Source organism: Podarcis muralis, chromosome 12 (genome assembly GCF_964188315.1).
Source record: "Podarcis muralis chromosome 12, rPodMur119.hap1.1, whole genome shotgun sequence".
Classification (NCBI taxonomy): Eukaryota; Metazoa; Chordata; class Lepidosauria; order Squamata; family Lacertidae; genus Podarcis; species Podarcis muralis.
This window is the reverse complement of record NC_135666.1, coordinates 59,765,004-59,791,309: the sequence shown is the minus strand read 5'-3', so window position 1 is coordinate 59,791,309 and position 26,306 is coordinate 59,765,004. Positions and strand designations below refer to the sequence as shown.

General features: G+C 44.4%; 1 protein-coding gene across 7 annotated transcripts; it reads left to right on the top strand.

The window, feature by feature from the left end:
- LOC144324959 (uncharacterized) lies at positions 1 to 25,843 on the top strand. Of its 7 annotated transcripts, XR_013390271.1 has the most exons (6): positions 19 to 352; positions 1,632 to 1,708; positions 4,364 to 4,445; positions 5,361 to 5,434; positions 21,439 to 21,563; positions 25,358 to 25,843. XR_013390271.1 is itself a non-coding variant. In XM_077916538.1 (5 exons), the coding sequence occupies exon 5, from the start codon at positions 12,035 to 12,037 to the stop codon at positions 14,840 to 14,842; it is 2,808 nt and encodes a 935-aa protein (XP_077772664.1). In that variant the 5' UTR covers positions 1 to 352; positions 1,632 to 1,708; positions 4,364 to 4,445; positions 5,361 to 5,434; positions 10,337 to 12,034; the 3' UTR covers positions 14,843 to 14,988. The 7 variants fall into 7 exon arrangements, 1 of the variants encoding a protein (XP_077772664.1); XM_077916538.1 differs by lacking the exons at positions 21,439 to 21,563; positions 25,358 to 25,843 and adding an exon at positions 10,337 to 14,988 and having other exon boundaries at positions 1 to 352; XR_013390268.1 differs by lacking the exon at positions 21,439 to 21,563 and having other exon boundaries at positions 234 to 352.
- The last annotated feature ends 463 nt before the right edge of the window (positions 25,844 to 26,306 follow it).

The window sequence follows — 26,306 nt, the reverse complement described above, 5'->3', positions numbered from 1 at the left end:
CCGGTTCCCGGCATGCATAGCAGAGGGAACCAATTCTGTTAGCAAGGGATGACGGGAGTTGTAGTCCAACAACGTTTGATGGCGGGTACGAACGGCCCAAGGTTGAGAAAGGCTGCCATAGAGTTTCGCGGCTTTCGAGAGTTCCCGGAAGTTCAATCTGTTCATGGTTCTGTCGTCGGCGCTCTACATGTTTTCTCTTTTTGCGCATGCGCTGTAAAACAATACGCAGCGCGCGTGCGCAGCCTCCGAAAGTGGGCGGAGACGGTTATGCAGGGAGGGCGGGGCGAGGGGGTTCAATCGCGCTGGTCAAAATGGCGGAACGCGGGTACAGCTTCTCCCTCACCACTTTCAGGTAAGGCGCGGGGTCCCCTCAGGGGCGGCAGGGCGGGCGCAGGAGGCCCGGGGCGCTGTCCTTTAAAGAGGGGGGGGGTTCTGGGGCCTCTGGAGGGGCTCCGTCTCCTTGCCCTTGAGGCGGAGGGAGAGGCGAGGTTTTTGCGGAGTCACCGCTGGCGCTTCTCGCCTCTCGCTCGGAGGAGAAAGCGGCGCGTGTGGAAACTGCCGCAAGTTTCTCGCGCGGATCCGGCATCCCCATCAGACATGCTTGAGGGGATGCGGGTTTCCCAGCAGCCTGGTCCTGAGCACTTTGCACCTTCCTGTTGGCCGCTGGCGACCGAGTGAAGATGCCGGGTGTCAGGATGGCACCCGAGGTCTCCGGAGGCGCATACCTGGGGATCACACATTAATGCCACACCTTGTAGAATTCTGTCAGTTGCATTTTATCTGCACAGTCAGAATGAATTTCAGGAAACAAAAGCCTTTATTGATAAATACAACTTTCGAGCCGTCTGCCCCCCGAATGCCAACTAGACCTTCCATTTTGGTGACTGTAACCCTGGTTTAAGGAGGCATTTGGCGCCTAGTTTATATATCGGGATTTCTAACCCTGCTAAACCATGTAGAGATGAGCCTTTGGATCCAGTATGCAGGGTTTTAAGCCACGGATTGACTCTCCCTCCGCGTGGCTTGGTTAAGGCAAGAGCCCAAAGCAGGCCTCATTTCCCTTATAACCCTATAGAAAGCGAAACACACGACTAACGTATATGCGTTGAGATTTTATGAAAATAATAAATCATATCATAGTGTCGCCTTGGAAGTAAGACCTATTCAATTGAATGGGATTTGGACTTAATCCCAAATTAGTTTCCATAGGATTGCAGCCTTACAGATGCATGTTTACTTGGAAATAAATGACATTGCATTCAGTGTGTTGAGGATTATGAACATGAAACAAATGTTACACCAAAAACGAAAGTAAAACTATTTTGGTGGGCTTTCTTTTCCCCTTTTCAGTTTTTATTATGAGATTACTTTGAGCTTGTTGCCAGACCTTGACATGAGTGCATGATTACATGAAAAGTGTAGTACAATTCTAAACACTCTTATACTAAAGTCCCACTAAATTGACTGGGGCTGACTCCTATCTGTTTGTTTTTATTATTACTATATTAAAATGTGCCCAATATCATATTGGTGAAAAAAGGCCCAATGAAAGGCCATAAGTTGCTTGGCATTTTCAGATTTGAAAATGTTTTCTTACCAAGGTGTCTCATGAATTGTTTGCTTTCTTTTAGCCCTTCTGGAAAGCTTGTTCAGATTGAATATGCTTTGGCAGCTGTTGCCGCAGGAGCCCCATCAGTTGGAATTAAAGGTATTCAAATGCTTGCACGATTAATAAGCCCACAAAAATGTTGCTAGTTTGTATGTCTGTGTGTACCTACTTTGGCATTTTGTGACCTAAAAGCAAAGAAAAAACGAGAAAGCAGACATAGATTATGGGTATTGAGGCTGAAGTCCTAGCCCCATTTGCTTGAGAGTAAGCCTCATAGAGTTCAACACCACCTAATTCTGAGTAGACTTTATTAGGATTGTGGTGTAGTATGATTGCCAGAAATTGATCTGAAAAGAATCAGCGTGAAAGCAGTAACCTGGCTTGACCCTATTTTGGTCATACCAACAGTGCAAACCTATACATGTCTACTCAGAAATAAGCTCCATTGAGCTCAGAGGTTAGGGAACCTGTGACCCTCCAGATGCTGTTGGATTGCAACTTCCATAATCATTCACCATGCTGGCTAGGACTGGTGGGAGTTATAGTCTAGCAGCATGTATTGTATTATTGCTAGCTGCCTTCAGCACCATTTAGTGGAGAGTTATGATACAAATTTAACAAACGACAGTCATACCTTGGGTTGCGAATGTGATCTGTGCGGGAGGCACGTTCGCAACCCGCAGCATTCGCAGCCTGAAGTGCAGCTTTTGCGCATGCACGTGACATCATTTTGCGCATGCGCAAGCACCAAAACCTGGAAGTAACCCGTTCCTGTACTTCCGGGTTTGGCGCGGTCCGCAACCTGAAAATGCACAACCCGCAGCGTTTGTAACCTGAGGTATGACTGTATATAAAATATTAAATAAAGGGATGGGGATGGTAGCGACATGAACCCATCCTAGTACCCCCAGAGCTTTTAAATTACGTTTTTGTCCCAGTGGGGTTCCAACCATAACCCTTCCAGAGTAAGAACTACAGAGTATGTTGTTGTGGGCCAGGGAGGAGGGGATGATTGTGGAAATATTCATTTCCCCCTTTTGGCCATCTAATAATGCACATGTAAGTCTTGATTCCCATTACCACCCTAGCTTTGTAGCAATTCAGCATCCTGATGTTAAAATACAGATAATGCGTGGTTTGGTTTTGAAACAAAACAAATCTCTTCCTGGCCAGTTTTTGAGTTTAAGAATTGAATTCAAACCCAGTGCATGCTACTTGGGGCCCTTGGGAGGAAAAGCACTCTTGTCAATGTTTAACCAAGCTAGATATAGGGATTCTTAGTGGGGCTATGAAACATCTTCAAAAAGTAGAATCTAAATATATTTTCAAAACAGAAAGTATAACTATAATTTTCAGATTGCATTTTGGGAAACCTTGGGTTCCTTACATATTTTCATTGCAGGTTTCCTAATGAAAAAATCAGTAACAATAGGCAAGCTTCCTTATGATATAGCTTCTCTGCCACTACTAATTTTCCTCTGCAGCGCACCCCATAGAGTTCTGGGTATATTCTATGGTGTGTTGTAAGGTGCAGTCAGTTTGCATTGGGCCACTATGAGGCCAGACAGGCCTAGCCAGGGTGCGCTTCACACAATCCTCCACATCTGTTGTGAGGCAGAGCTGCTAAGATTCCTCAGCAGATAATGTGGAATGAGGTCTTTGAAGGTGGAAAGTTTGAAAAGCTTCTTTTCCGTTTTTTTACTGAACTTTTTTTTTCCTTTCTAAGTAGGCATGTCTAGTGATATTGAGGTAACACATAACCATTAGGGGTGTTTATTGGATTTGGCTGTCTTGGAAGGATTTTGAGTTTCTCCCAAAGCCAAGTGAGATCTGCTTCAACCCATGCAGCCTTGTAGTGTACAATGAACCCTGAAGTGATTTGTGATACAGTGGTGCCCCGCAAGACGAATGCCTCGCAAGACGAAAAACTCGCTAGACGAAAGGGTTTTCCGTTTTTTGAGTCGTTCCGCAAGACAAATTTCCCTATGGGCTTGCTTTGCAAGACGAAACGTCTTGCGAGTTCTTGCGAGTTTGTTTCCTTTTTCTTTAAGCCGTTAATAGCCGCTAATAGCCGTGCTTCGCAAGACGAAAAAACCGCAAGACCAAGAGACTCGCGGAATGGATTAATTTCATCTTGCAAGGCACCACTGTACCTCGGTATGGGTGGAAGGGAGGAAATGAGAGCAGCTTTGCAAACCAGAAACTTGTATCACTAACTTGAGGAAATGGTCAGAGGGGTTTTTTTTGAGGGGGGGGGCTCTTTCACATCCAACAACTTTAGTTTGTAATTGGAGGGAATTATTTTATTCATAAAGAAAATATCATCTGATTATTTCTACCCAAAAATTAACTTTAAAGGAACTTTGGCTGGGGGAAATATAGTGGGAATCACTTAACAGCTGCAGGAACAAAACTGCATATATCCTTCTGAAATTTGGCAGGATTCATTCCTTTAGAAGGGGCAATGTTTCTTAAGATTTCATCCAGTTCTACCCAAATATTAGTATGTTTTGATGTTTGATGCATAGAAACAGAACCAAGAAAACAGTTCGCAGCCATAAAGACTCAGAAACAAAGTGTACAAACTATTTGTACGAGGCATGATGTAACTTCTTTAGAATATATAGAAGAGGAATATGCTTGTATGTGTGTTCATAGATGAGTCCGTCAGTCAGCATCCTTAATGCTGATCTTATTTGTTCCCAAGATAACCTTCTGTTATCATTAATCCTTTTCAAATGTTTTGCTTCATAGGGGTGTACGCCCATTTGGTGTATCATTGCTAATATGTGGGTGAAATGAGGGACGACCATACTTATTCCAGTCTGATCCATCTGTAAGTATTCATAATGGAGTTTCTTAATAGCCTTAAATAGAAAGCATGGATGTATACTCAAAGATCTGGAATATTGCCATATTCTTTCTGTGTATGTTTTTTTAATTAATCCAGATAAGTGGGTGGGGAATGATAAGCATCTGGGCTAGAATAGGGTTACAGACTCTCAGGACATCTTGGGTGATCAGTTTTACAGTTGTAAGATCATAAAGAGAGCCTTGGCGGATTAGGCGAAACATCTCTCCTGTCCAGAATCCTATTTCCAACATGGAAGCCCATAAGGAAGAGATGATTCAATAGTTCTCCCACCTCAGCAATTAATATGCAGAAACTGGCTGCTTCTGAACTTGAGGTTTCCATTTTGTTACAATAGCTAGTAGTGATAGTAGGTAATTTTTCCTTAAATTTCTTTTTAAATCAAGGGTTTAAAGAGTGATTGGGGAATTAAAGTGGGGGAATTTTGAAAGTGAACCTGGTAGTACAGATGTATCAGGCAAAATCACACTGGAGGCTTTAGATAATAGTTCTCAACCTATTTTTATTTTTTAGAGCCTAGTGTTACGACATTGAATTGGTCTGCTATCCTAAACCCCAGGTGTAGTGCCCTCCAGATGTTGTTATACAGCAATTGCTGGCAGCCCCAGCCACCATGGCCAGTGGTCAGGGATGATGGGAATTGTAGTCTAGTAAATCCTGAAGGCTCCATCTTTGCTACCCCTGCTATACCGTCCCACCTAGGGTTAAGTCCCACTGAACTCAGTGGGGCTTACTTCTGAGTAGAAATGTGTATGATTGCTCTGCATCTCTCCAAGCAGAGATCCCTAAATGAGGCTAATTTTTTACTGATGTATTGATCAGTGACTAGAAGATAATGTGTTCTCATAAATTTACTCCCTGTCTTTCTTACTTTTCCAGGGTGCTTATTTTGCGTGGAAAGCAACTGCAATGGGGAAAAACTATGTAAATGGAAAGACATTCCTTGAAAAGAGGTAATGTTATGATTACATAACTGCGAATCAAGGAGCCCAAGGGCGAGGGGACTACGGATCCCGGCAGCCCCCGTGCCGGGGACGGAGGGGGAGAGGCCGGGTGCAGGGATGGAGGGACGGGTGGGCGAGCGAGTGAGTGAGTGGCAGCCGCCAAGCCTTGGCCAAGAGCCAGGAAGGGCCTCCCCGGAGGAGGAGGAGGAGGAGGAGGGAGGCGCAGAGCGGGAGGGAGGGAGGGAACCCCAGGGGTCATCTAGTGACTGCGCCCCAATCGAAAATTTGACTAAAAAAAAAAATCTTTCAATTTTTTAATTTTTCCCGCGGCACACCAGGCAACATCTCGCGGCACACTAGTGTGCCGCGGAACAGTGGTTGGGAAACACTGATCTAGGCGATGCATTGCCAAAAAAGTGCGGTCCATCAGGACTTCTCAATTGTACCTTTGCATGCACGCTAAAACCCAAGACTCTGCTCAGGTGACCTGATTAGTCTAGTCAGGTTAACTGTTGGTTTTATTTGCAAGCTTCTTTGTCTTCACTTTTTTCCAAACCAGCTAGTTTATATTTGCATTTGGCTTTATTGGTTTTTAAATGCAATTATCCTTGATTTCTCCCTAGAATCTTCCGCATATGTTTAAAACCATGCAGTTAAGCCATGTTCATTGTGTTCTAAGGTTATTTTGCAAGTACACTTCTTAAGTTATGTGCAGAATTTTTGTAAATTCAATACCCCTACTACATGTGGAAGACAATGGCTGGTTCTGTGTGATAGTTGGGGAAATGATTAGAAAGCTCTGACATCTGCTATCTGGAAGGCAATGTCATTATAATCAAAGCCATTAAGTCATCAATAAAGTGAGCTGAATTAAATTACTGGCAGCGGACATCACCCTGCTGAAATCAGTTGCCAATTGATTCTGATGAACAGCGATACAGCATATTTGACAGGAGCAAGAACCCCAGCATTTGTCAGGTCAGCACAGTGAGAAAGTTATATATCCTGATTGCCTGAAAGCGAAGTTCATGTCCTCAATCAGTAGTAATAGCTGCGGATCTAGCTGTTCTAGCTCTGGATCAGGCTTCCTCAAACTTGGTCCTCCAGATGTTTTGAGACTACAATTCCCATCATCCCTGACCACTGGTCCTGCTAGCTAGAGATCATGGGAGTTGTAGGCAAAAAACATCTGGAGGGTTGAGTTTGAGGAAGCCTGCTCTGGATCCACCTAATATCCAACTGCTGCCTCTGGGTTGTATCGGAGTAGACCATGGATTTCCATGATTCTTCTCTGAGTATGGTTTAGTTGGCTGCATCTCTCTGAATAAATCAGGGCCTACTTGTTTCATTGTCTATCTTACCCATCCCTAAGGTCTGAGTCAGGTAAAAATAAGTTTTACTAATCCAATTAAAATGTCCATTGAAACAGGACAAAAATGAATCCGCTCTTTAAAAATGCACAACTCTATGCTGGCTGAAATGTGATTCCCTAAAGGTGCATTATTGCTTAAAAACACCTCACCTGATATTTCTCTCTCTACATAATATTTTCTTTCTCTACAGAACATGTTTTCCCCTTATACTTTCATAGGGGTAGCCCACCACAGAATTTTGCTTTTTCTAGTAGTTTATCCCTTATAAAACAGCAGTCATGTCTTATCTGCTTAGTTTCAGAACATTTGGGCACCTGAGGTGAACGACAAAATGGTACCTCCCTCCATCCCAGGGAGAAAGGGGCGAGTAGAGATATATACCAGGAACAGAGAGGGGAATATACCTTGGTCAATGCAGGTGACAAATGTTATCTGCTACAATATTGTGAAATGTACAGAATGCTTTGAAACAGGACATGCTAGAAGCAGATTATTTGGTCAATAGCTATTGGCTGAAATAGGTAGCACATTTTCACAACTTCCCAGGCTATAGTTCAAACAAAAATTAAAAGCCGAGGCCTAGTTCAAACATAACACTAAAGCAGTGGTTCTCAAGCCTTTATTTCTGGGCCACAGTTTCAGAATAAAATTGTCTTGAGCCACACTGAATTTTTGAATTGATAAGAAAAACATTAGAAAACACAATTCGGACTGTCCTCAGTATCACTTGATGCTCTTGCTCTCATTTTGAAAAAGATTTCTATACATATTAGGCAAAATTTAAAAAAAAAATACTTGGATACTATACTATACAACAATGAAATGTTTGGTGCTTCTTTGATTGTCCTTGAATCTTCCCATCACTCTCCCATCACTTGTCTTCCTCTCCAGCCACACCAGGCTGGTGCACGACACCCTTTGAGAACCACTGCATTAAAGCATAATTTAGTGCTACGTGGATGAGCTTGCTTGAACCTTTGATACGTGGTTCAAGGGTAGAGATTGTGAGAAGGCATCTTCCAAAGCAATCCCACCCCGCAAATTTGGAGCCTTCTTGCCTCTAGCCTAGGCATCACCCCTTTTCCTGTTCCCGCTGGGGTCTTCTTTTGCTTGCGCCTGCGGGCTCTCTTCCGGCCAACGCTGCCGATGACAGATCTTAAAACCTTGGGGTCGGTGAGATTCGGCAATCGCAGCACCTTGCGCCTGCTGGACCTTCTGAGCGGAGTGGGTTGTGTCTTGCTCCTCGTGAAGTAGGGTGAAATGTGAGGAGTGTTGCAAGCCGGTGCAGAGGCAGAAGGTCTGGCCGAGTTGGTAGAGCACGGCTTCTCTGTCAGAGGCTTCTTCCTAACCCAGTGGAACACCAGTATCATACGCCTCTTAGATGGGTTGGACATGCTGAAGAAGGTGCTGGAGGCCCAAAGACCAGGGTGACTTCCAAGCGGAGGACGCAGCAGACAGTTCCCTATCAATGATGCCAAATCCAAACAAATGTTAGCTCCAGTCTTCTTAAATCGATCCAGCAATTATGAACGTTAAAGAAGGGATTAATTCCTCAGGCAGTATGAAAAGACTTTCTGTGGCTTTTCAATAGATGGGAGCCCCCAACTACTGCCACTGTTGACAGCCTGTTGCCCCTTTTAACTCTGCTTGAATGGGTTATGTCACAATGGTTCCTTCATCAGGTGCTTGTGAGCATGAAAATGTTGTTGGGAGTTTCAGCAATGAAGGCTCAGGCATAACATACTGTTTGAAAGTCTGAACATTTCCTCTTTTTTTATTTAACAAAATTTATATACCACTTTTATAATTTATATACAAATTATTAGGAGAGTAAGTTAAAAATATACTGTAGTTTATGAACTTATAGGCTAGTTTACATACTTTATTCCTTCTTATACTTCTATCCCACCTTTCCTCCACAGAGCATACACACTTCAGCCTCCACCTTCTCCATTTTATCCTGACAGCAATATTGTGAGCTAGGGCCATAGCTCAGTGGTAGAACAACTGCTTAGCAGGCAGAAGGCATCAGGTTCAGTCCCCAGCATCTCCTGGTGGGACTGGGAGCGCTCCCTCTGCACTTTGGAGGCTTTGCGTTGCTGTCGCTGAAGCCAAGGAGCCTGCATTCGCTCCATAGGACCCACACACATTTCCCCTTAATTTTGGAGGGGGATAAGTGCGTCCTATAGAGTGAAAAATACGGTAATTTAAACTATTCACTGTTCACAGTTCAGACCAGGTGTGCCAAATTGAATAAAATATTTTTATGGGAGGGGCAGGAAAGCCCTACCTTGCATAATCAATCACAAGATGTGGCACACGCAAACCATTTGAATGGCAATGCCCATCAACCTTAGGGGAGCCAAAGGGACTTCGGCAGCTCCTAAAAGTTGGCTCCTATGGTTCAGACATAATGATAAGCTGGTAAATTTAAACTGAAAGCAGATACATACCATCTCCTCTAAATTGTGTCCAGTCGCATGGTTAATGTGGCAAGCTGTATAGGCTAATTCATAATTTGTATTTCCGTTTACAAAAGCTGCACAGCACCACACATCTAAAATGGATCAATACTGCGCTTATAGAAATCCAGTGTGAAGCATTTTCCCGCTCCTTTTCTTTTCCATTTCCTATTCCCATACTACTATTTTTCTGGTAATTCCTCATTGCTCAAGGGCTTTCTCTGTAGCTAAAATAAGACATAAAGTCATATTAGTCACAGCACAATAAGTAATGCATTACATCTTCATTTCAGTACAAAGTCCCCATCTTTTGTAGCCGGTCAATAACAGGAAAAAATTAGTCCCAGCATTCTCTTATAGTTATGTGGGAAGCCACATTGAACACACCCTTAAAAAAAAGGGGGGGGGAGTATAAAACTGATCAACAAACCAAGAGAATACCTGGTTTTAATATGGTTTAATTCAACAGGAGCCAGTAAGCCTATGGCTGCAATTCCATGTGCACTTACTTTAGAGTAAGCCCCATTGAACTTTGCCCTCTGCAATCTTCTTGAATGCTTTTGTTCAGTACCCTCAGCTTTCTTAGGTAGACCTTTGACAAACTGTTTTGAAGGCCAGCTAACTGCCAAGGATTGCTACAATCATTAAATCACAAAGTGTCCCACTGAGGGTGGTGCAGGACGCTGGAGCTGAGGACTGCGCAAGACAAGAACAACATGAACATCTCCATCTTGTGGTCAGAACCCTTAATTGCATATTCAAGAAGATTGATGTGCTATCCTCCCAGCTATGTAACCTTGAACAGAAAATTGATAACTTCGAGTCAAAGTTTAAACCAACTGTAGATACGGGGGAATTGAAGTGCCAGAGGTCCTTACCTTCAACCAAAAAAAGAAGTGTGATCCCTAAATATAAACCAAATCCTGCACTGAAACATCAAGCATTGTCCCTGCAACCTAAGAAAATCTGCCTAAACATCGGGGTAGGGTCACCAAGGTGGCTTACTCTGGGTGGGGTTAAAAAGCATCTAAGCAATCTCCTAAACATAGAAATCACACAATGCGATCTCATTGCAGTATTACCTTTGAACCAGCACCTCAGGGAACAGAAAGTGATGCTTGCGTTTTACTCTCCAAGGATCCCTTCAGCTATCATCAGGCAGAAATCACTCTTGGCTAGGTATGATATCATCCCAACAAGAGTTTTTATGGATAGCATGATCCACCCCCTTCTACTTGCCGGTCACGGCACGGAGCGGACTCTGTCGGAGAGGTCGGGAGTACCTCGGGACATCGAGCCTCCTCTCCCGGAGGATATCCATCCGTACCGAAACTGGACTTACTTTACGTCCCCACGAGCTCTAAAGAAACCCACTGGCGCAAGTAACTCTCTGACCCCGCCGGAGGAAAGAGAGCTTTTAGCCACCTTTGGCGACCTTCCACCGAGAGAACAACAAGAAATAATTGATAGACTAGAAGTACTTAATCATCAGCTCATACATGTCCAGAAGAACGGAAAAGTCCTGCCCACTTTTCAGGATAACCCTGCCAGCTTTTCGGAGTCGTGTTTTAAGGAAGCAGGAAGTCTTCCATACCATAGTCCAGCTCCTAAACCCATGCCTCCCCCACTTGTGGGCAAAACCCATCGACGCTTGGCAGACCCAGGTTTTGCCTCACAAGTTGGCCTCTCATCCCAACTCTTGATAAATTTTGACTCGCCCTCCAAGAGTCCCCCGCTGAGGAGTGTAACTCAGAGCTCCTTCCACCAAAACAATTCCTTACCATCTAATCCATCAATGCCGGAACTGGAGTCCTCATATTCCCCTGAGCGGCATAGACCCGACATACAAACGGTACCAGTACGCCGAGCATCCCCTGTACCTTCGCCAGCACCAGGTCAGGGGAGTGTTCCACCTACATCAAAAAATGGCCCAGATTTGATTGAAGACCCGGCCGGACATATAAATCAAATGGTTTCATCGGCGACCTTTAGACCTCGCGGTGGGGCAGTCTCAGCAAATCCTGTGGAGTTTCCCACTGAAGTGTCCGCCCTTGGGTTAGCCAGCGGGAGACCCGTTTTGTTGCCCCAGTCAGAATACCTCACTACCAACTTCAAGACTAGGTACCTTCAGCAGGTGCCTGCCACGCAAAGTAAAATAACTGACTTTTTTGTGGGGTCTGCCCTGCCTCCAAAGGACTCACATCTCTCCCTGAAATGACAGCGAATTGGTCACAACAGGAACTCCCCCCTATCAGTCCTCAGCTGGAACATTGCGGGCTGGAGGGGGAAAAAAACTTGATCCAGAATTCTTGGAGTATATTAACCTGTTTCATATCATCTTGTTCCAAGAATCGTGGGAAGTAGAGAAAATTGTCCTAAATGGCTTTGAGCTTTTAGAACTCCCTGCCTGCCCCTCCCTGAAAGGAGGCCGCCCTAAAGGGGGCCTAATAATAGGCATCTCCCTCAACCTACATTCTAAATTTACTCTAGTACAGGCCTTGCCTCCTTACGCCCTTACCGGGCTGATTGCGGGGGGAAAGATCTCACTTCTGGTTACAAATGTTTACTTGCCACCCGGGGGTTCTTCCCCCGAACTGGGCTCTAAATGGGGCTCGCTAGAAGAGCATTTGCTCTCATGCTATGTTAAGTTTCCTAACACCCTGGCCATAATAGGTGGCGATTTTAATGCCCGCACAGCAGCAAACTGGGACTCGCTGACCAAAGCCAAATGGTGGGTTACCCCAAACCTTGATAATTATGATCTGGAACATATCATGAGGAGAACTTCTAAAGACCACAGAGTTAATGAGGCTGGAGTACTCCTCTATCAAATGGCCATCCGTTTAAATCTGGTCCCCTTAAATGGCACATGCCTCCCTGATATTCCAGGGGATTTCACTCACCTGAGCGTTAAATCAAACAGCGTCCTCGATTACCTGTTGGTCTCCAGTGATCTACTTAAGTGTATTTCCACCTTTAAGATCGAGAATGTACAATCTAGTGATCATCTTCCCCTTGTAGCCAAGCTTTCCCTGAACTGGCAGTCGGAGGCCCATAGACATGCGACCCAGATGGTAACCAACGAATCTCTCCAAGTAAGAGGAATCAAATGGTCGGAGACCCAGGCTCAAAGGTATCAGGAATTCTTTCAAAAAGAAATTCTCGGGCCCCATCCCAACATAGGCTCTGCCTCGGACGAGCATAGGATAGTGTTGAAACGCTTCCACCATCATACGACTGATCTTACGTCCTTCTTCAGGTTACCACCCAAAATATTAAATCAAAACGAGTATAATTCTCAGTGCAAACAAGCAAGACAGCGCCTTCGTGCTATATATAATGTATATAAGACCTCCGATGCATCTACTCTGCCAGCTAGTTATGCACAAGCCAAGCAAGTTTACAAACGCACGCAGAAAATTGCCAAACGTGAGTGGCAACATAATCGTTGGCAGGCTTTGATTACTGCTTCAAAACCACACAGATCCAGGGAATTCTGGTCTTTGATTAACAGAAGGGTGAGGAAATACCCAAGGGCAGTCATCTCTGCACCGACATGGGAATTGTTCCTGAAGAAATGTTTCTCACAGGCAGATGCTCCCTCCGACCATCTGATGCATCTGTTTACCCACCTACCTATTTGGCCTCCCACCGATCCTGACGAAATAGCCAAGCTAATAGCCCAGCTGAAACCGGGCAAAGCCCCAGGGCCCGACCTGATCCCTGCTGAAGCCATCAAACTACACCCAAAATGGTGGGCTGGCATCTTGGCCAAAACCTTCGATGCAATCAACGCTTCTGGTCTCATCCCCAAAATATGGAAGGAGGCCATTATAGTACCAATTCATAAAAAAGGTTCTCCAACGGAGCCGGAAAACTACCGTAACATCAGCCTCCTTTTGATCATAGGGAAAATTTATGCCAGCTTTTTGCTGACTAAACTATTGCGATGGGTAGATGAGACTAACCAGATTGGCCACGAACAAGCAGGGTTCAGAATTAAACGTTCTACAACCGACCATGCGATAGTTCTTTACCATCTGGCACGGACGTACTCCTCCCCTCCCCGGGGCTACCTCTGTGCTGCCTTCGTAGATCTAAAGGCAGCCTTTGACAGCGTTCCTAGAAATATTCTTTGGGAGAAACTTGCGAAACAGGGCATTGATAGAAGACTCTTATGGCTTATAAGTCAGCTCCACGAAGGTACCCTTGCCAGAGTGAGACTTACTCCTGCGGGCGACCTCACAAATTTGATACCAATAAACAAGGGAGTGCGCCAAGGATGTATATTGGCTCCCTGCCTATTCAACCTATTCATCAGCGACATGCGAGCACCCCTAGTCAACTCATCTCCAAGTACACACGCGCCTAGACTAGCGGATTACCGCTGCCCACTCCTTTTATATGCGGACGACGCGGTACTTCTATCTTATACACGCGTTGGACTAACCAGAGCTCTGAAGATCTTTGCCACGTATTGTCAACTCAACCAATTAACCATCAACCATGTTAAATCCAAGATTCTGATTTTCGCCAGAAGCCGGAGATTATACGAATGGAAGCTTGGTGGAGCAAAAATAGAGCAAGTCCTAAAATTTCAATACCTAGGAGTTATTTTTCAATACAATTTGGGGTGGAAAGCACAAATTCAACACCTACTTAACAAGGCCAAAACTCTGTCATATGCGCTCCTCCGATTTTTCTTTTTGGATGGAGCTTTGCATGTTCCCTCGGCCCTAAAGGTGTTCAAGGCAAAAGTGGTTGCCGTGCTTGCTTATGCTGCCCCGCTCTGGGCCGTGATGACAGATCTTGCTCCTCTTGAGACTCTGCAAAACCAATTCCTACGTCGGCTCCTGATGCTCCCCCTGTGCGTAAGCAACGCAGCCATGCGACTAGAATTGAAGATCGCATCCTTAGAAACTTGCCTGTGGAAGCAAGTCTTCAATTATTGGTTATCATTGTGGCATAGATTACCAGACCATTACCTTGTCCAATGCTTATGGCGAGATGAATTCTCTAGCCTTTGGACTAGTAGAATTCATGCCAAACTCCTGAGTTATGGACTCTCTCCCTCAGATTCCCTAAAACTAGATCAAATCACTGCTCAAAGACTGATCAGCCAAAGACTGGATGACATCGACTTACAGCGAAATTATACGCTGGGGGGAGGTGTTTGTTCGCCCCAGAACATTGGTATCACTTTAACTTACTGCGTTCCATCATACCTCTCCTCCCTTTCGACTGTTGCCCATAGACTGGCCTTCACCAAAGCGAGGTTTAACGTTTTCCCCTCCAATGTCCTGAGACATAGATTCTCAAAGGGCCAAGCCTCCGCCATGTGCGAATGTGATAAGGAGACGCCGGAGTCGCTCCAGCACATTATGTTCACTTGCCCCTTGTTCAATGTGCCACGGGCAAATTTGTTGGGATCAATCATACAGAAACTAGAGGGTACCCCACCAAAATTCCACCTTGCCCAAATCCTGCAGGATAAGGATACCCATACGACCCTGAAAGTGGCTAGGTTCCTGGTCGCTGTCCTTACCCAAAAGCGACGCCAAGGAGCACTACAAGCTAATTAAGGCGTAGTATGCCATCCCATCTTATAGTATTTTAATTGTTATAGTGGTGTTTTAGCGGCTGTTTTTCCCCACGTGCACAAGCTGTTATTTATGTGTTGTTTTTATCTGTATGGGCCTATGGCCGTAATAAATTTTCTTTCTTCTTTCTTCTTCTTCATGTGCACTTACTTTAGAGTAAGCCCCATTGAACTTTGCCCTCTGCAATCTTCTTGAATGCTTTTGTTCAGTACCCTCAGCTTTCTTAGGTAGACCTTTGACAAACTGTTTTGAAGGCCAGCTAACTGCCAAGGATTGCTACAATCATTAAATCACAAAGTTCAAACATTGTCCAGGGCTTCAGGGGAAGCTAGCAAGATGATTATTTGACACATAGGCCAACTGTGATTAATTTGGTGTAAGCGCTGAGGAAGGGAGTTTCCCTGCTTTTGTCTGTTTTTTCAGCCATGAGATTAAAGTACGTGCGTTGGATGCTAGGGCTGCAGATTATTTTTCTGACAGATGCTCTGGACCTTTAAGAATGACGCAGCAGGCAGCAATTCAACAGGCAATGCTATCCCTCATCACTTTATGTCCATACAAAATAAAACTTAAATTTCTGTCTGCCTTGTAGCTGTTAAAAGCTCAATACAACTGTCGGGGAGCGGTGGTGTTAAAATGACAACTATAAACTAGAATTCTGAACAATGTGACAATTGTCTAGGTATGCCTAGGTATGCTATGATATGCCTCAGTTTAATCACTTCTGAACTCGAGACTGGATTAGTTGTTTAGCCTGGTGGGAATTACCCAAAGGGGATGAAAAAGGGGAACCAGGATCATGGTGACAGTTGTACTCACCACCACATGAAATGTGTAAGCCTGGCATTTGCTGGGACTGATGCCTGATAGCATTGGTACCCAGCATGTAGAAGGATAATGGCTAAGGTCACACATGCTATAATTCATATAGAACCTGCTGTGTATCTTCTACTTCAGGGCTGGGGGACCTGCGGCCACCCAGATGTTGCTGGACAACAACCAGGGCTGTCCCAAGACCATTTGCTGCCTGAGACAAAGAACAGGATGGCAATCCCCCCCCCCCCCAATCTGTTTCATAATAAATAATAAAGCATCCATTTTCTTTTCACAAATGGAAAATTCATTTCTTTAGGATGTCCACCTGTCAGGGCCTTCAAATGTTAGGGCTTCCTAAAACACTTTGATGTGCCAAGCCGCTTATCTCCTGACCTGAACTGGCCTGGTCACAAGGAGACTGCGCCAGTGCGACATGTTCCATGGTGCATGTTCATTTGCTCTCCTTCAACTACCTGTGCTCATCTTGTCTATTTAAAACATAAATCGTTTGAGGTGCAGTCAATTGCTCTAAGGGCTTTCCTCTGGAAAAAAATGTCTCTGGTGCCAGGTCTGTGCTTTGAAATGCTTAACAAAAGCCCTGAGCAAGTCAGAATGCTTTTAAATCTCTTCTGAATAGTAACCCACCCACTCACACACAACCACTTAGATCAGTGAGAACAGATTTTGGGTAGAGAGTTTTGAAAGGACTCCTCTCCCTTTAATAGCTACTTCACACTTCAGTGTCATCTAGGGTGATGCATTGCCAAAAAAGTGCGGTCCATCAGGACTTCTCAATTGTACCTTTGCATGCACGCTAAAACCCAAGACTCTGCTCAGGTGACCTGATTAGTCTAGTCAGGTTAACTGTTGGTTTTATTTGCAAGCTTCTTTGTCTTCACTTTTTTCCAAACCAGCTAGTTTATATTTGCATTTGGCTTTATTGGTTTTTAAATGCAATTATCCTTGATTTCTCCCTAGAATCTTCCGCATATGTTTAAAACCATGCAGTTAAGCCATGTTCATTGTGTTCTAAGGTTATTTTGCAAGTACACTTCTTAAGTTATGTGCAGAATTTTTGTAAATTCAATACCCCTACTACATGTGGAAGACAATGGCTGGTTCTGTGTGATAGTTGGGGAAATGATTAGAAAGCTCTGACATCTGCTATCTGGAAGACAATGTCATTATAATCAAAGCCATTAAGTCATCAATAAAGTGAGCTGAATTAAATTACTGGCAGCGGACATCACCCTGCTGAAATCAGTTGCCAATTGATTCTGATGAACAGTGATACAGCATATTTGACAGGAGCAAGAACCCCAGCATTTGTCAGGTCAGCACAGTGAGAAAGTTATATATCCTGATTGCCTGAAAGCGAAGTTCATGTCCTCAATCAGTAGTAATAGCTGCGGATCTAGCTGTTCTAGCTCTGGATCAGGCTTCCTCAAACTTGGTCCTCCAGATGTTTTGAGACTACAATTCCCATCATCCCTGACCACTGGTCCTGCTAGCTAGAGATCATGGGAGTTGTAGGCAAAAAACATCTGGAGGGTTGAGTTTGAGGAAGCCTGCTCTGGATCCACCTAATATCCAACTGCTGCCTCTGGGTTGTATCGGAGTAGACCATGGATTTCCATGATTCTTCTCTGAGTATGGTTTAGTTGGCTGCATCTCTCTGAATAAATCAGGGCCTACTTGTTTCATTGTCTATTTTACCTATCCCTAAGGTCTGAGTCAGGTAAAAATAAGTTTTACTAATCCAATTAAAATGTCCATTGAAACAGGACAAAAATGAATCCGCTCTTTAAAAATGCACAACTCTATGCTGGCTGAAATGTGATTCCCTAAAGGTGCATTATTGCTTAAAAACACCTCACCTGATATTTCTCTCTCTACATAATATTTTCTTTCTCTACAGAACATGTTTTCCCCTTATACTTTCATAGGGGTAGCCCACCACAGAATTTTGCTTTTTCTAGTAGTTTATCCCTTATAAAACAGCAGTCATGTCTTATCTGCTTAGTTTCAGAACATTTGGGCACCTGAGGTGAACGACAAAATGGTACCTCCCTCCATCCCAGGGAGAAAGGGGCGAGTAGAGATATATACCAGGAACAGAGAGGGGAATATACCTTGGTCAATGCAGGTGACAAATGTTATCTGCTACAATATTGTGAAATGTACAGAATGCTTTGAAACAGGACATGCTAGAAGCAGATTATTTGGTCAATAGCTATTGGCTGAAATAGGTAGCACATTTTCACAACTTCCCAGGCTATAGTTCAAACAAAAATTAAAAGCCGAGGCCTAGTTCAAACATAACACTAAAGCAGTGGTTCTCAAGCCTTTATTTCTGGGCCACAGTTTCAGAATAAAATTGTCTTGAGCCACACTGAATTTTTGAATTGATAAGAAAAACATTAGAAAACACAATTCGGACTGTCCTCAGTATCACTTGATGCTCTTGCTCTCATTTTGAAAAAGATTTCTATACATATTAGGCAAAATTAAAAAAAAAAATACTTGGATACTATACTATACAACAATGAAATGTTGGTGCTTCTTTGATTGTCCTTGAATCTTCCCATCACTCTCCCATCACTTGTCTTCCTCTCCAGCCACACCAGGCTGGTGCACTACACCCTTTGAGAACCACTGCATTAAAGCATAATTTAGTGCTACGTGGATGAGCTTGCTTGAATGTTTGATACGTGATTCAAGGGTAGAGATTGTGAGAAGTCATCTTCCAAAGTAATCCCACCCCGCAAATTTGGAGCCTTCTTGCCTCTAGCCTAGGCATCACCCCTTTTCCTGTCCCCGCTGGAGTCTTCTTTTGCTTGCGCCTGCGGGGTCTCTTCCGGCCAACGCTGCCGATGACAGATCTTAAAACCTTGGGGTCGGTGAGATTCGGCAATCGCAGCACCTTGTGCCTGCTGGACCTTCTGAGCGGAGTGGGTTGTGTCTTGCTCCTCGTGAAGTAGGGTGAAATGTGAGGAGTGTTGCAAGCCGGTGCAGAGGCAGAAGGTCTGGCCAAGTTGGTAGAGCACGGCTTCTCTGTCAGAGGCTTCTTCCTAACCCAGTGGAACACCAGTATCATACGCCTCTTAGATGGGTTGGACATGCTGAAGAAGGTGCTGGAGGCCCAAAGACCAGGGTGACTTCCAAGCGGAGGACGCAGCAGACAGTTCCCTATCAATGATGCCAAATCCAAACAAATGTTAGCTCCAGTCTTCTTAAATCGATCCAGCAATTATGAACGTTAAAGAAGGGATTAATTCCTCAGGCAGTATGAAAAGACTTTCTGTGGCTTTTCAATAGATGGGAGCCCCCAACTACTGCCACTGTTGACAGCCTGTTGCCCCTTTTAACTCTGCTTGAATGGGTTATGTCACAATGGTTCCTTCATCAGGTGCTTGTGAGCATGAAAATGTTGTTGGGAGTTTCAGCAATGAAGGCTCAGGCATAACATACTGTTTGAAAGTCTGAACATTTCCTCTTTTTTTATTTAACAAAATTTATATACCACTTTTATAATTTATATACAAATTTTTGAGAGGGGAATATACCTTGGGATCTGCTGCCTCTGTGGATTCTGCCACCTGAGGCAGTTGCCTCACCTTGCCTCATGGGTAGGCTGGCCCTGGTAGGACTGGCTATTGCTAGCATTATCCACAGTCATCACTTCTGCCACTGGAGCCCATTAACTAGAGCAGTGTTTCCCAACCTTTTTTGGGCAAAGGCACACTTGTTTGATGAAAAAAATCTCGAGGCACACCACCATTACAGCCCCGTGACGTCAGCGCGCAGCGTCACTTGAGCTCCTTCTCCTGCTCGTTCAGGGCCGCAGTGGCGTAGCGTGGGTTGTCAGCACCCGGGGCAATGCAAGTAATTTGCGCCCCCTAACCTGTGGATTTGCGCCCCCTAACACTTACCCCCAGATGTTGCGCCCGGTGTGGCCGGCCCCCCCTGCACCCCCCACGCTAGGCCACTGATCCATAGCTAAAAGCGGCGGCGGGGCCGAGGCGGCCGGCGGCGGCGGGGGAGGCGGTGGCGGGTGGAGCAGGAGGGCGGCCGAGGCCGGTGAGGGAGTAGGGTTGCCCGGGGCTTGAGGAGCCGTCGCCGGGAGTTGCTGCTGCTGCTGTTGCTGCTGCTGCCCGGACATGCCGGCCTCCTCCTCGTCCGCTGTCTCACGCTCCTCCCTTTTGCGCGCGCTGCCCCGCCGCCGCCCCATTGCCCGGATCCTGTCAGCTGATCCTGTGTTATTTCCTGTGTGTGTGTGTGAGGGGAGAATGGAGAGAGAAACCTCGGCACCACCACCGCGGAGCCGCCCCCGGCTCGACGCGGATCCTCGCCGCCGCCGCCCCGCCTCTCGCCGCCCGACTCGCCCGCCTCCCTCCCACGGCACACCAGGCAAGGTCTCGCGGCACACTACTGTGCCGCGGAACACCGGTTGGGAAACACTGAACTAGAGGGCAGTGAAATTCTTTATAGTAGGAAGGTGTTTATTATGAATTTGTGGTGAACTCTACTCCAGAGCTAGGGGACTTTTCCAACTGGGAGGCTGGATCCTGAGGTTGCCAACCAGGCTTTTGCACTTGCCAACATCAGCTGCTTACAAACCCCACTTTAGGCAAGGAGCCATTTTCCTATGACACTCGGGGGAAATGGTCTCATGTTGGCCTCATTAGTCCTACACATTGGAGATTCCCAGCTGCTGCTCTAACCAACAGAAAAAGAGACTTCCAAGACAGAAGAGAACTCCATTCATTACAAAGTTTCCTTCTGTGATTCTGCATACTTTCCCCTCTTGAGGACCTCTGCTAATTTTGTTTTTCTAGTGTAACTGACAATGCATTCTTCAGGCTCACTTTTCTATTACCCCTTCTCTTGGATTATCTTATTCCTTTCTGTGTGTTTCATGAAGCATGGAGAGTAGCCCAATTCATCTTATCTTCTTCACTTGCCAGGACCATGGAATACAGTAGCACAACTACAGGAGTAAGATTTAATTGAGATACCCTGTAGAGCCACAAGTCACATAGAAATAAGTTATATTGTCTCTGGAAAATATATTTGCAGCACACTTTTAAAAAGTAATGACTTGTAATGCTTTTCCTTCCTAGTCGTGCTGAAGAACAAACAAGAATAGCCTTGTCATATGAAACCAAGGCTTCTATAACTTGCAATTCCTCAGTTAACCTTCAAACAAGTTTTTATAAGTTATCTGCCAAACCACTGAAATAATTTTTTTTTCGGGGGGGGGGGGAATACAGCATCACACCATTCCGTCTGTACAGTGGTACCTCAGTTTTCAAACGTAATCCGTTCAAGTTCCGAAACATTTGAAAACCGAAAACTGAAAGTAGAAGCCTCAAAACGGAAGCCTCAATACAGAAAACTCAAAACAGAAGCTGGATTTCCTGTTTGACTTCTGTGGCGCGTTAGAAAACTGAGGCATTTACTTCCAGGTTTTCGGCATTTGAGTTCCGAAACATTCAACTACGGAGATGTTAAAAAACTGAGGTACCACTGTAAAGTAAAGGACCCCTGACCATTAGGTCCAGTCGTGACCGACTCTGGGGTTGTGGCGCTCATCTCGCTTTATTGGCCGAGGGAGCCAGCGTACAGCTTCCGGGTGATGTGACCAGCATGACTAAGCTGCTTCTGGTGAACCAGAGCAGCGCATGGAAACACCGTTTACCTTCCCACCGGAGTGGTACCTATTTATCTACTTGCACTTTGATGTTCTTTCGAACTGCTAGGTTGGCAGGAGCTGGGACCAAGCAACAGGAGCTCACCCCATTGTGGGGATTCGAACCACCGACCTTCTGATCAGCAAGTCCTAGGTTCTGTGGTTTAACCCACAGCGCCACCCGTGCCCCACGAGGTACCACTGTATTCCTATAAAAATAGAAAAAGTTCAAATATCAGCCTATATTTACAGATTACCTGGGTGGTTATTTCATATGTTGCCATTTCCCCTTATTCTTATAGCTCACACTATGGGCTGTTCTTTTAAAGATAGCGCCTGTGGGGCCTGTGTGGTTTTTCAGAAACGAATAGCAGCTGATGAAAGTGACTCCAATTCAGCTAAGGATAGTCACAACTAAGGTCCACTGGAAACCTAAGTTGTGGTCCTATAACCATTTACCAGACTATAAGCCTCAAAGGAACTTGCTTTTTAGTTAACATTCATACAATGTACCATATTTTTCGCCCTATAGGACGCACCGGCCCATAGGACGCACCTAGATTTTTTTTTGGGGGGGGGGGGAAATAAAGCAAAAAATCCCCCCCCCCCAGGCGCGGGGCTGGGGCGGGGGAAGCCCGAGCTTCCCCCGACCCCAGCCCCCAGAGCGGGAGCCAGAGTGGCTCCCGGAGCTTGTGGGGCTGGGGGTGGGGGAAGCCCGAGCTTCCCCAGCCCCCAGAGCGGGTCGGAGAGCACTGGCGAAGGTGAGCGCACGTTCGCCATCGCTCTCGGAGCTTGCGAGGCTGCGGGCGGGGGAAGCCGGAGCTTCCCCCGATCCCAGCCCCCAGAACGGGTCCCAGAGCGATGGCGAAGCTGCGCGCAGTTTTGGCATCGCTCTGGGAGCTTGCCGGGCTGGGGGGATAGCTTCCTGAAGCCTGGAGAGCAAGAGGGGTCGGTGTGCACCGACCCCTCTCGCTCTCCAGGCTTCAGTGAAAGCCTACATTTGCCCCATAGGACGCACACACATTTCCCCTTCATTTTTGGAGGGGGAAAAGTGCGTCCTATAGGGCACAAAATACGGTACATTAAGTTCCATTCCCATGTGTGTTTATTCCCAAGCAGGTTCTCTCTGGGCTCACCCACACTCCTGCTTGTCCTACGCTTGGGAAGCGTGGGCCCAGGTGGTTTTTGACTTGTCCTGCGCTTTCTAGGCACAGGTCTGAGCATTATTGCCTTTGCCCCACTGCTTTCCCCTGGGAAACCCTCTCTTTAGTGCTAAATCAGAGCAAATGGCGTCATGGAAAACCTGATTGCCCTTTGTTCTGCTCCAGTGCTAAGCTGTGGGTTTTCCCAGGGGAAAGCGGCAGGGCAAGCAGAAGTGTGGATGAGGCCTCTGTTTACTATGGCTTACTCAGAGGAAATTAGTCATGACTAATTTTACCTAGATTAAGAGTATTTCTTAGCAAGGCAATGCTGTTTAAATCGATCACACTTTTGTGGCACAGTGAACAGTTCTTTGTGTAAATACGTTTTTAGGAAAAGATAAACTTCCGAGTTTGGAGTTGCAATGATTAGAGCTCATCCAATTAAAATATAATCTTCTACCCTACATCAAGCCTTTTCACAATGGTCTGTACTTTCTTCAGTGGAAACGTCGGAATCCATTCCTGGTTGCTCCCAGTAAAGCAGGGTCAAATATAATGGGACACTTGGGTGCAGCTTTACCTTCTGATTTCCTTGCTCTCTTTTCTGATTCCTTTATGCTTCATGCAACAAACTGTGTATTTGTTCAATTAGCTTTATTAAGTGGTCACTGTTTCCTGCATTATTAAAATCAAGATAAAATACTCCTGTTCATTACTTAATAACGTAATACACTTCCATTCTATTGCCCCACTAGCTTTTTTGTTTTTCCTTTTTTGTTTTTTTAAAAAAGGGTTAATTGGTTTATAGTATCCATGATCAATTGTATTTTAAAATTCCTTATTATGATTTTGTAAAAACAAATTTGCATTTTATGGATAGCACCGCCCACCTGTAAAAAATAAATGAAACGGCCTCTGAGCTTTAAGAGCATTAATATTCCAGCACTTTTGAACTGCAGGCTGGACAAAAGATGCCCTGGAATTTCCTTTGGTATTGCTAACAGCAAGAGCCGTTCTCCCGCTGCTTAGGGAGGCAAACATACAACTGGGAGTTGCACCTGCATCTGAACTTCTGGAGGAATGCTAAACGTGGAACAGGAACAGCTGTAGCTATCTTTGGAAAAGCTGCATGACCTTCAGAGCCAATCCTCTTGGTCTTTTCTCAGAAGGATGCTTGCATGTTCCCCCACTATTTTTGTGGATTTCTGAGCATTTGCCAGCATCTTGAAAAAGCAATTGGAAAAGCATCCCTTGGTTTACCTCTATAGCAGGAAATTACCAATATACTTCCTATGTGGCAAAATGCACAGGAAATGTATTTTGCCACATAGCAAAACTCCTTTATTGTAAAGCTTAACCACCTGTGAAGCTGTCACCAGTAAGGATCCCCCAGTTATGGAGTGTGTATGCTCAGGCATGTATAGATATACATGCATGAGGATTAAATGCTGTTGTAAAATGAAAGTGAAGGATATAAATGTTGCATGTTGCATGTCTAACTTTTGGAAACAATGCTTTCTCCTCTCCTACAGTTGCGTAAATATTTTACCATACCATGAATTAAAAATTATGATGGTCACCAGGGCCACAGACAAAATTGCCTTAGGGACTTAATCCAGTTCGTAAGACACCAACTGGCTATCCCTCATATACCATCACTCAACTATGTCATCCAGTTGCAAAAGGAATTGAAAACATATCTCCAATCGAAGCTATCACATGCCCACATTTATCAGAATGGACTTCTGATAAATCTATGTATTATAGTAACTAAACCTTGGGGTCAACAATCACATTTTCTCTTAATTATTCCCAATGCAGTTAATTACACTTGCAGATTTTTCACTAGCATCATCATGGACTATGTTGGTATTGTAGTCTGAAATAACTAGAGATTCACTGCCACCTATTGCTTTGAAAGGTGTAATTCATTTCAGTTAACACATGGTGGGTCATAGAGGATTGTGCCATAGAGAAGGTTGTAGTTTGTATGAATGACGAGCATAATCCAGTTTTACTCCTTCAGAACTAAAACTCACAAAAAGATAATGTAGAATATCAAGACAGACCATTAAGTTTTATAGAGCCCCCGTAGAACAGTAGACATGAGCCATAAACCCCTGGTTTAATCTTCCTCTTGGCCATGTCACTAGCTGATTTTACCCAAGCCACCACCTCTCTCAGTAGAACATAGGACATGGACTGACACTTAACAGGGTTTTTATAAGGATCAGTGAAATATATGTGAAGCATCAAATACTAATAAAATGTTGTACATAAATATTCAGTATTACCTAATGTTCACTCATATCTCTGACGTATTAGCGATCTATCCATCTCATCTCTCTCTGCACACACAAACACGGCTACCTCCTAATCTGGCCCTTATATGGATCAAGCATTTGGTTATTATACTCCTGTTATATCTCAAATCTACATTCCCAGTACAGCTATTCAGAATAATGTTCTGTAGTTTTCCAAAGGCCAGTAACTGAATGGAAATGAAAAGATTACTGGATAAACTATGGAACGAAAGGTTAAAATTTACGGCCTGTACTGCATTAAAAGAAAATGTTATGAAAATGGTATATAGATGGTATATAACACCAGTGAAGTTAGCAAGAGTGTATAAAGTGTGTAATAAATGTTGGAAATGTAAAGAAAAGGAAGGGACTTTTTATCATATGTGGTGGAAATGTAAGAAGGCGAAAGGCTTCTGGGAAATGATATATAACGAATTGAAAAAAATGTTGAAATATACATTTGTTAAGAAACCAGAGGCATTTTTGTTAGGAATGGTAGGAAATGAAATAAACAGAAAAGATTACAAGCTTTTTCTATACGCAGTAACAACGGCAAGAATACTGCTAGCCCAAAAATGGAAACAAGAATTACTGTCGATGGAAGAATGGAGAATGAAGTTAATGGAATACGCAGAACTTGATAAACTAACAGGAAGGATCCGAGGCCAACGAGACCACAGATTCACTGAAGACTGGAGTAAATTTGTAGACTATTTGAAAAGTATTTGCGATGAACAATTAACATTTGTAGGTTTGCAAGAGGCTCTGTGAAAATAATATTAGAAATATTGTGGAAAAGGGAATAAGAGGGAGGAGGTTTTTAATAAAAGGCAATATTAGATTAAGAAATGCGGAAGAAGGACTAAAACAGAGGATTTGCAGAAGAGCTGAGGGAACTCCAAAAAATGTATTTGTGAAAAATTGTGTTATGTGTTTTTATACTTTTGTATTGTAAAATGAATAAAAAATAATTTAAAAAAAAAGGAAATGAAAAGATTACAAGGAAAGTAAAGAAAGGAGTAAACACGGACTGGCTGTTGCTCATACATGTATGCCATACCCTCCAACGTTTCTCAGATGAAAAAAGGGACATTTCTCACTCCTCCCAACTGAACCTCCTTCAGCTCTTTATTTACAGGTTCCTAGTCATGATGGATGTAGAAAATATTAGAAAAATAGGAAGTATCAAAGGAGCTAAGGCTGCCGTGAAGCCTTGAAACTCCCCCGCTATTCCAACAACTTCTAGTCTTGCTTCATAATGTCTCATCTCTTCCTATTCCTTCTATACCCAGTTCCTGCTAAGTAACTCAAAATTCTGCAAAATATCAACCATGTACAGTGGTACCTCGGGTTACAGACACTTCAGGTTACAGACGCTTCAGGTTACAGACTCCGCTAACCCAGAAATAGTACCTTGGGTTAAGAACTTTGCTTCAGGATGAGAACAGAAATCATGCAGCGGCAAGTGGCAGCAGGAGGCCCCATTAGCTAAA